The following is an 11,168-nucleotide window of genomic DNA, read 5'->3' as shown; positions in this document are numbered from 1 at the left end:
AAAATAGTAGGAACAGGCTTTTATAGGCTACAGTCCAAACTATGCCTTCCAATGGTGTGACTGTTGTCATTATCCAAAGATTATACCATTTGAATAAACGCTTGGAGGACGACAGCAGTGGTGTAGTTTAAGGGCGTACAGATATCACTTATTATTGATGTGAATCACACTGCTGCTCTCTTATTTAGCTATTAGCTTTTTGCACATTATGGATAGTGGTTGTTGTGGATGGCTTCTCACAAATGTATACAGTACCAGTCAAAAGTTTAGACACACCTACTCATTGCAAGGTTTTTCTTGATTTTTACCATTTTCTACATTGTAGAATAGTAGTGAAGACATCACAACTATGAAATAACACATTAAATCATGAAGTAACCAAAAAAAGTATTAAACAACTCAATGTATTTTAGATTTGAGATTCTTCAAAGTAGCCACCCTTTGCCTTGATGACAGCTTTGCACACTCTTGGTATTTTCTCAACTAGCTTCACCTGGAATGCTTTTCTAACAGTCTTAAAGGAGTTCCCACATAACACTTGTTGGCTGCTTATCCTTCACTCTGCGGTCCAACTCATCCCAAACCATCTCAATTGGGTTGAGGTCGGGCGATTGTGGAGGCCAGGTCATCTGATGCAGCACTCCATCACTCTCCTTGGTCAAAGCCTGAAGGTGTGTTGTATCGCTGCAGAATGCTGTGGTAGCCATGCTGGTTAAGTGTGCCTTGAATTCTAAATAAATCACAGACAGTGTCACCAGCAAAGCACCCCCACACAATTACACCTCCTCCATGCTTCACGGTGGGAACCAAACATGCAGAGATAATCCGTTCACCTACTCTGCGTCTCACAAAGACACGGCATTTGGAACCAAAAATCTCCAATTTGAACTCAGACCAATGGACAGATTTCCACCGGTCTAATGTCCATTGCTTGTGTTTTTTGGCCCAAAATCTCTTCTTCTTATTGGTATCCTTTAGTAGTGGTTTCTTTACAGCAATTCGATCATTAAGGCCTGATTCACACAATCTCCTCTGAACAGTTGATGTTGAGATGTCTGTTACTTGTACTCTGTGAAGCATTTATTTGGGCTGAAATCTGAGAAAATATTGAAAATAATACAAATAAAGAAAAACCCTGCAATGAGTAGGTGTGTCCAAAGTTTTGACTGGTGCTGTATGTGTATTTTAACCCGATAATGGTTGAATTAAATGAAGTTTAAACTGCAGATCAGTGGACAGCCAGTGAAAAATGGCTCTTGCAATGGCTGCACAGTGCGGATCAAGGGCCTGATTAATGCGAGGGCTTACAGGGTCTGAACCCCTGGGGCCAAAGCCCGTAGGGGGCCCTTGATGCAGACTGTAGGAAGCCTGCTTCTGCTCTTCGTAGTTACTGCACTTTTATTGCACTTCGCCCTTGTAGGGCAGAATAGCCTAACATTTTTAGGTAATCACCTTTGACCTGATATTGAGTTTCTTGGCTCTAGGTATGTTTAACATAGACATGTCATATTACAATGAACTGTATGTCCAAGCAAAATAAGCTCTAGTCTACTGCAGAATCAAGGGTTTCCACCACTATTTACATACGTCTGTTAGAAATGATTCATTCCAATTTAGCTTAGGCTTCACAGGCCACAGCCTAAAGTGGATCAGGCAGATATCTGCTCAGTTGCTGAAACAATTCATGCACCTAACCCCAGTGACATTTGGATCCGATTGGTTGTGACCTGGTATTGCTGTTTCTGATGGACAAATTGGCACATTCGACAGGCATGGTTAACAGGAAAGACACATCAATTAACTTTGAAGAACTTCCTCTACCTGAACAACTTAGAGTATTCATCCTCACTCATGCCCTGTAGATACTGAGCCAACTTCTTCGGTTTGGAGAAATCATCCACATGGACAAAGGCATCACCTGGGATGAACTTCTCATAAACCTGCTTGGGCGGTCCTAGGGCAACTGGCACAGAGCCCAACTTCATGGCATTGAACAGTTTCTCAGTCATATAGTCAGGGTGTTCTCTCGTATTGTCAAATGACAAGTGGAATTTACAGCTGGCCACTGTGCTTGTATATTCCTCATGACTAATTTGCTTGTTCCACAATAAAGGCAGTTTGGTAACCAGCTGAGCTGTGGGGCTGAGAAATGTAATCACTCTCAGGACCAGCCATGAAATCAAAATTATAGTTTTAACTATGTTTTGAAGCTAAAATAATTGCATTGTTTACAAGCAATGGAGTAAAGGGGGTTAAAGGCACAAGGCCAGCATTCATCATGATAGACGTAGGTAATCCTACTTTACCTAATGTGTCCATAATCAGTCATTTCACTGATCCTATACGGTACAGGAGTCAAACTCATTCCACAGCGGGCCAAGTGTCTGCAGGTTTTCGCTCCTCCCTTGTACTTGATTGATGAATTAAGGTCACTAATTAGTAAGGAACTCCTACACCTGGTTGTCCAGGGCTTAACTGAAAGTAAAAAACTAACTTCTAGACAGAAGGCACTTCATGGAAGGAGTGTGACACCCCTGCTAAACGGCATTAAAACACCCTACATCTCATCATATTAATACACACAATATGGCAGTTAGAGCCATTAAAGTTCAGCAAAGCATGGACTTGTCCATACAAAGCCTCCCTGTTATGTTAGTGTTGCAACCCTACAGCAAACAGAACTTGTCCAATAAGAAATGCTTATTTTCCGTTTTGCCCTAATGAATACAACCGAGGCAAATACCAAGGTCCTGTTCACCAGGTCATGTCCACATCCTTGGGTAATTAAGGGCGAGGGAAACATACCTGGTGCTGAATGGGGGGGTAGAAACACAACAAGGTGGGACATCCCCTGCTCAACAATAGCCACGTCTCGCTGAGATAAAGAGGAGAACAGGGAGAATGCAGTTATAGGAATAACATGAAGATAACTGCTCACTAATACACTGAGCTTTTCTATAGTTGTTAGGAGACAAAATAATGACAGTTGATTTCATTTCATGTGAGGTGTTTTTTTAAATAAAGGAAGAGGATAGCCATGGCCTAATGATTTACTTCAGGTTCTTGGATTGGAGATTATGTTACGCGGAGCGAGCAGGTGAACCCAAGAGCAGACTCAGACGAGGAGACTGGGATAAGGTAACCAAGGTATTTACTGAAAAACAGGGGGACAATGGGGTGCAGGCTAGGGAGAGCTCGGGCGGGTTGCAGGGAGCCAGGTGCTGAGGCTGGAGTGAGGGGAGTTCTCAGAATGGTATGTGCTAGCTGGGATGGTTTAAAAAAATCTCCTGGAAAAACACCTGGACTTGTGGAGGATGAAAACCTGTCAAACCGCAACAACTTGTTCATATGAATTATATTTGAAAGAAGGACTAGTTGGGTTTCCTATGCACAGACACAGAGAAAACAACATGATTAGACAATAAAACTCACAGTTCTGAGCTTGTTATATGCAGGTTTGCATCGTGTAGTCCTGCCCTATGCAACTGTAGGCCTAATAAAATTCAAGTTAATAATTTTGTATTGAAAAAGTCTAGGTAACCTAGTCATCCCAATTTTGAATATAAACCAAATTTGGTCCCACCCACTGGGCACAGATGTCAGTTCAAAGTCTAGTTTCATTTACATTGGGTTGAGATTTCAACTAACATGAATTCAACTTGAAATCAACAGAAATGTCACCACGTCATTGGATTTAGATTAAAAGTTGGGTGAAAAAAGGCCCAGGACATGCTAACTTCTCACCATTACAATTACATGGGAGGTTAGCATTTCTGGGGGGTTTGACATTATAAACAAACAGCAAATGCATCCAACAAGTTTGTGGAGTAACAACCTTGACGTAATCATTGTGTGCTAATAATATGGCACCAAATGTTTTGACATATTGTTTGGAACAATAATAATCTTCAAACATGTAACATTTCCAGAGTTGGGTCTCTGGTACTTTTGAAGAGATTATTACAGGTGATTAACCAATCACAGCTCTCCTTTAGGGTTGCACATTCAACAAATCACAAGCAGAGGGAGTTCCCTTTTAATACATTTTCCCATTCACTGTGTTGGTGGTGCTTACAAAATGTATCATAGCTTAACAGAGCCCACTCTGGAAATGTTGCAGTTGAAGTCAGAAGATTACATACACTTACGTTGGAGTCTTTAAAACTTGTTTTCCAACCACTCCACAAATTTCTTGTAAACAAACTATAGTTTTGGCAAGTTGGTTAGGGCATCTACTTTGTGCATTTTTCCAACAACTGTTTCCAGACAGATTATAAGATTCACTTATAATTCACTGTATCACAATTCCAGTGGGTCAGGAGTTTACATACACTAAGTTGACTGTGCCTTTTAAACAGCTTGGAAAATTCCAGAAAATTATGTCTTGGCTTTAGAAGCTTCTGATAGGCTAATTTACATAATTTAATTGGAGGTGTACCTGTGGATGTATTTCAAGGCCTACCTTCAAACTCAGTGCCTCTTTGCTTGACATCATGGGAAAATCAAAAGAAATCAGCCAAGTCTGGTTCATCCTTGGGAGTAATTTCCAAACACCTGAAGGTACCACATTCATCTGTACAAACAATAGTACGCAAGTATAAACACCATGGGACCACGCAGCCGTCATACCGCTAAGGAAGGAGACGTTCTGTCTCCTAAAGAGGAACGTACTTTGGTGCGAAAAGTACAAATCAATCCTAGAACAACAGCAAAGAACCTTGTGAAGATGCTGGAGGAAACGGGTACAAAAGTTTCTATACCCACACTAAAACGAGTCCTATATCGACATAACCTGAAAGGCCGCTCAGCAAGGAAGAAGCCACTGCTTCACTAAATAGATGGCAATATGAGGTAGGAAAATTATGTGAATATATTGAAGCAACATCTCAAGACAGCAGTCAGGAAGTTAAAGCTTGTGACCCCAAGCATACTTCCAAAGTTGTGGCAAAATGGCTTATGGATAACAAAGTCAAGGTATTGGAGTTGCTATCACAAAGCCCTGACCTCAATCCTATAGAACATTTGTGGGCAGAACTAAAAAAGCCTGTGCGAGCAAGGAGGCCTACAAACCTGACTCAGTTACACCAGCTCTGTCGGAGGAATGGGCCAAAATTCGAACGGCTACCTGAAATGTTTGACCCAAATTAAACAATTTAAAGGCAATGCTACAAAATACTAATTGAGTGTATGTAAACTTCTGATCCACTAGGAATGTGATGAAAGAAATAACCTGAAATAAATCATTCTCTACTATTATTCTGAAATAAAGTGGTGATCCTAACTGACCTGAGACAGGGAATTTTTACTTGGATTAAATGTCAGGAATTGTGAAAAAAATGGTTTAATTGTCACGACTTTCGCAGAAGTTGGTTCCTCTTCTTGTTCGGGCGATGTTCAGCTGTCGACTTCACCAACATTTTAGCCATCACTGATTCATTTTCCATTGGTTTTGTCTTGTCTTCCTTCACACCTGGTTCCAATCTCATCAATTACATGTTGTGTATTTAACCCTCTGTTTCCCCTCATCCTTGTCGGAGAGTGTTTTGATTGTATGTGATGTGCTATTTAGTGTTGGTGTGTGACGGGTTTTTACCCACTTTGTTATTGTGTACATTTTGGTTGTTTTGGAGTTTTGTCAGCATTTATTAAACAACTCCGTTGATACCAAGTTCGTTCTCCTGCACCTGACTTCCCTGCCACGCACCCCTTACATTAATTGTATTTGGCTAAGGTCTATGTAAACTTCCGACTTCAACTTGTATGTACTTGTAGAATGCATTATCCAAACAATCTTAAAATTAACAAAATCAAAAAGGGTACTATTGAGATATAAATATTTTTAATGTTGAATAAATTCATGGAAAAATTTTGAATCTTAACACTCTGTTTTCTGTATCATGTACAGTTTACAGATCATAGGGTCTTACAGGACACATGTATAAGCTCTAAAAATGGCCTAAAATGGCCACTTTCATGATTTATTGTAAATGTAAAATGCATGCCAAACATCCTTCCTGCCAATATACACTATCTATACAAAAGTATATGGATACACCTTCAAATTAGTGGATTTGTCTATTTCAGCCAATCCCTTTGCTGATAGGTGTATTTAATCGAGCACACAGCCATGCAATCTCCATAGACAAACATTAGCAGTAGAATGGCCTTATTGAAGAGCTCATTGACCTTCAACGTGGCATCGTCATAGGATGCCACCTTTCCAACAAGTCAATATGTCAAATTTTGGCCCTGTTGGAGCTGCCCCGGTCAAATGTAAGTGCTGTTATTGTGAAGTGGAAATGTCTAGGAGCCACAACGGTTCAGCCCCAAAGTGGTAGGCCACACAATCTCACAGAACAGAACCGCTGAGCGCTGAAGCGCGTAACGCGTAAAAATCTTCTGTCCTCGGTTGTAATACTCACTACCAAGTTCCAAACTGGCTCTGGAAGCAAAATCAACACAAAAACTGTTCGTCTGGAGCTTCATGAAATTGGTTTCCATGGCCGAGCATCCGCACACAAGCCTAAGATCACCATATGCAATGCCAAGCGTCGGCTGGAGTGGTATAAAGCTTGCAGCCATCGGACTCTAGAGCAGTGGAAACACATTCTCTGGAGTGATGAATCACGTTTTGGCAGATGCAAGGAGCACGATACCTGCCCCAATGCATAGTGCCAACTGTAAAGTTTGGCGGAGGAAGAATAATGGTCTGTTTTTCATGGTTCAGGCTAGGCCCCTTAGTTCCAGTGAAGGCAAATTTGAATGCTACAGCATACAATGATATTCTAGATGATTCTGTGCTTCCTACTTTGTGGCAACAGTTTGGGGAAGGCCCTTTCCTGTTTCAGCATGACAATGCCCCCGTGCACAAAGCGAGGTCCATTCAGAAATGGTTTGTCGAGATCAGTGTGGAAGAACTTGACTTGCCTGCACAGAGCCCTGACTTCAGCCCCATCGAACACCTTTGGGATGAATTGGAACGCCGACTGCGAGCCAGGCCTAATCGCCCAACATCCGCGCCCGACCTCACTAATGCTCTTGTGACTGAATGGAAGCAAGTCCTCGCAACAATATTTCAAAATCTAGTGGAAAGCCTTCCCAGAAGAGTGGAGGCTGTTATAGCAGCAAAGGGGGGACCAACTCCATAATAATGCCCATGATTTTGGAATGAGATGTTTGACGAGCCACATACTTTTGGTCATGTAGTGTAATTTTTATGTGAGAATTGCCTGTCTGTTTACATTATAGTGCTTATATTTAGCTCTATTTAGGGTTGCAAAATTCAGGAAACTTTCAATAAATTCCCTGTTTTTTCAGAAATCCTCACTTATTCCCTGCTGATTTGTAACCTTAGCTCTATCTATCATGAACATAGAGGGCTTTCATAGTTTACAGAAGGCTTGTGAGATAAACAAGAACTGAAGGATGTTTGGCTCATCACAGGTGGTGAAAGTTTGTACTAAAGCTGTTTAATGGCAAGCAGTTTTTAGCGATAATATGTGTACACTACCTTTCAAACATTTGGAGTAATTTAAAAATGTCCTTGTTTTAGAAAGAAAATCATTTTTGTTGTCCATTAAAATCACATCAAATTGATCAGAAATACAGTGTAGACATTGCTAATGTTGTAAATGACTATTGTAGCTGGAAACGGCAGATTTCTTTATGGAATATCTACGTAGGCGTACAGAGGTCCTTTATCATCAACCATCACTCCTGTGTTCCAATGACACATTGTGTTAGCTAATCCAAGTTTATCATTTTAAAAGGCAAATTTATCATTAGAAAGCCCTTTTGCAATTACGTTAGCACAGCTGAAAACTGTTGTTCTGATTAAAGAAGCATTACAACTGGCCTTCTTTAGGCTAGTTGAGTATCTGGAGCATCAGCATTTGTGGGATCAATTACAGGCTCAAAATGGCTAGAAACAAAGACCTTTCTTCTGAAATTCTTCAGTCTATTCTTGTTCTGAGAAATGAAGGCTATTCTATGCGAGAAATTGCCAAGAAACTAAAGATCTCGTACAACGTTGTGTACTTCTCCCTTCACAGAATAGTGCAAACTGGATCTAACCAGAATAGAAAGAGGAGTGGGAGGCCCCAGTGCACAACTGAGCAAGATGACAAGTACATGTGAGTGTCTAGTTTAAGAAACAGATGCCTCACAAGTCTGAAAAAGAGCTGATGTGAAATAATCTGTGATTGGTCAAAATACTAAAAAAAAGCTAATTAATATCTGGTTTCAAAAGGACTCCTACCAAAGAGCAAATCTTTACTGTCTGATGACAAGTTTAATCTTTACCTTACAATTAATATTTTGAGTATTTACTTCCTCCTTCTCTGATATTTACACTGCATTACACGTATGCATTGTCTTTTAAAATATTATTTACATTTCATAACACTACTTACACATGATATACTAGGGCTCTCCAACCCTGTTCCCCGAGAGCTATCATCCTGTAGGTTTTCGCTCCAACCCTAATCTAGCGCACCTGATTCTAATAATTAGCTGGTTGATAAACTGCACCAGGTTATTTACAACTCTGGGGCAGGAGTGAGAACCTACAGGAGGGTCGCTCGCCAACCCACATTGACAAAACTAAGCACATTATGAAGGTGTGTATTTCTTTGACAAATTGCACACGGCAGGGAAGTAGGCAGTGTGTCTAAGGTGTGACATGAAGGGCAAAGGCTAGAGAGGCTGTCCCTCTGCCTGCAGTAGCACACCAGTTCTAGGCTTATCCTCACTCAAGGTTGTGGAGACACATGAGTGCAATGTGACTCAGCTAGGTGTCAGGTGTGGTTTTAAGTCAAAGCTAGCAACATCATTCTGTTTAAGTTCAAAGTTAAATCTCAGAGCTAGCAGGTAAGCATCCCTCACCCAGTATATTATTTCCTTGAAGAGCAATGTGGAATGTGGTGTAGATATGAATTATTGGATGTAGCTGTTCTCTATGTTTGAATGGAGTCTCTGTCTGTCTGATTTAGTGTTGAGTTTAGTATGTGTTTGTCTTTTATCAAGTCTATATAATTGGTTGTGTTAGAAAAAGGATTTTGTGTTTCTTTTAACAGACAAGTCGAAACAGAAAGAACATCGGAACAAAGGTTTGGTCAGATACCGTGTGTGTATAGATCCTACATAGCTATATTCATGTATTTAAATATTAGCTGGCTTTATGGCAACTTGTTGTTATCAAAACAGTCACACAGGTTTGTTATTACCAAGTCATTTATTGCCTACTCTGGTATTTCCCGTTGTATAACGTGCTGTCTTTATTTGACTGCGTAGTATGTTTACGTAGAACCTGTCCTCTCATTAGTAACCCTTTAGGTTACATATCCTGCAACCTGTAGTTAATTACCCCGGGCAAGGGTGAAATCACAGCCCCCAAACCCTTGGGTCCCATGACTCCTTAGTTCAATAGTCTTACTGTATCCTCAATAGTTATTGATATATTCTGGGTCAGAGGGTGGACTCTATACACACAATAGCCCGGATAAGTATCCAGAGTATTTGTTTAGTTTGACCACATGGCTAATTTGTTTCTCTGGATGGAAAGCATGTCCTGTGAACTCAGGATCTTCGTGACAACCACTGCCTCAGTCACTTCAGAAGTCACTAACCTAACAGAAACCTAAGCTTGTCTTATTGACTTTGATTACTGTTATGACAACCACATAATATGCATGACTAGTGAACCAATGAAATGGTCCGCTGATAGAGAACTAGCCTTGTCAGCAGATGTCTGCCCTCACCCTAAAACCTGTCTGTGGTCTGAGTTTATGATTGACCAGTATTCCTCGTGCTAAAATAATCAGTGTCAACTTTACGAATACATGCAATAATAGTGATTAGATGTGTTTGCCTGTTCTTAATAAACTTTTAAACGAACAGCCTTTCCTTTTGACAGGCCAAATGACGTATCTTGGACCAAATTGTAGAATTGGGCACCAGAGCCTGATGGGCATTCTCCTGCTGGGCTGCTTGCTGACCTGTCTACTGTACCGACCTGCTATCACCTGGCTCCCTGTCCTGGCCAAGCACTTCCAGGCGGAGCACAAACAGGACGTTACCGTGCTGGTCTGGCACTGGCCCTTTGACCATCCCTTTAAACTGAACTCCTGCAGGTCCTTGTACAACATCGAAGGCTGTCACCTGACAGCGGACCGAGAGCTGTACAGTCAAGCGGATGCCGTTCTCATCCACCACAGAGAAATCGAAGAGGATTTATCCAACCTGCCACAAGAACCACGGCCCTCCTTCCAGAAATGGGTGTGGATGAATTTCGAATCACCGGCACACACAAATAGAATACCTGGCTTGGAAGATCTGTTTAATGTGACTTTGAACTACAGGCAGGATGCAGACATCAACATGCCTTATGGATCTCTCGTCCCTCGGACTAAAGAGAGGGAGGAGTTTGTCCCACATAAAAACCGACTGGTCTGTTGGATCGTTAGCAACTGGAACCCAGGACACAAGAGAACTTGGTACTACATGGAGCTGCGCAAATTCATCAGGATTCACACCTACGGGGACCCTTTCAACAAAAAGGTATCTCTTAGTGAATACAGAATGATCGTGGCCAGCTGTAAATTCTACTTGTCTTTTGAGAACTCCGTCCATAAGGACTACATCACAGAAAAACTATATAACGCTCTCAAGTTGGGCGCAGTTCCTGTGGTCATGGGCCCGACAAGAGGGAACTATGAGAAGTTCATCCCTGGAGATTCCTTCATCCATGTGGATGACTTCCGCTCGCCCATAGCCCTGGCCAAACACCTCCTCTTCTTGGACGAGAATGAGGAGATGTACCGTAAATACTTCAAGTGGCAGAGGATCCACACGGTCCGTATCAACAGCTTCCCCATTCAGAATGCCTGCAACAGCTGTGAGTACATCAGAGGCCACCCTGAGAATCGGATGGTTACTGAGCTCTATAAATGGTTCTGGGAGGAGTGATGCAGAGACATTTGGAGCAAATCTACTACAAATAAATAATATCCACTTCTCCATAGTCCGGGTGGGGGGAACTGAGCAATATGTACATTTTACACAACGGCAGAAGTGCCAAAAATTATATTTCATTAAAGTACATTCACCGAACTTTCCCCACTTGAACAATTAATGGAGCGTTACAAGTCAAAATGGTATATATTTTTTAC

General features: G+C 41.4%; 1 protein-coding gene across 1 annotated transcript; it reads left to right on the top strand.

The window, feature by feature from the left end:
• The first annotated feature begins 9,918 nt into the window (after positions 1-9,918).
• LOC139424040 (4-galactosyl-N-acetylglucosaminide 3-alpha-L-fucosyltransferase 9-like) lies at positions 9,919-10,965 on the top strand. Its single transcript, XM_071175726.1, has one exon. It carries the CDS (start codon positions 9,919-9,921, stop codon positions 10,963-10,965), a length of 1,047 nt encoding a protein of 348 aa, XP_071031827.1.
• The last annotated feature ends 203 nt before the right edge of the window (positions 10,966-11,168 follow it).

The sequence above is a fragment of the Oncorhynchus clarkii genome, chromosome 13 (assembly GCF_045791955.1).
Source record: "Oncorhynchus clarkii lewisi isolate Uvic-CL-2024 chromosome 13, UVic_Ocla_1.0, whole genome shotgun sequence".
Classification (NCBI taxonomy): domain Eukaryota; kingdom Metazoa; phylum Chordata; class Actinopteri; order Salmoniformes; family Salmonidae; genus Oncorhynchus; species Oncorhynchus clarkii.
This window is presented reverse-complemented; position numbering and strand designations above follow the sequence as displayed.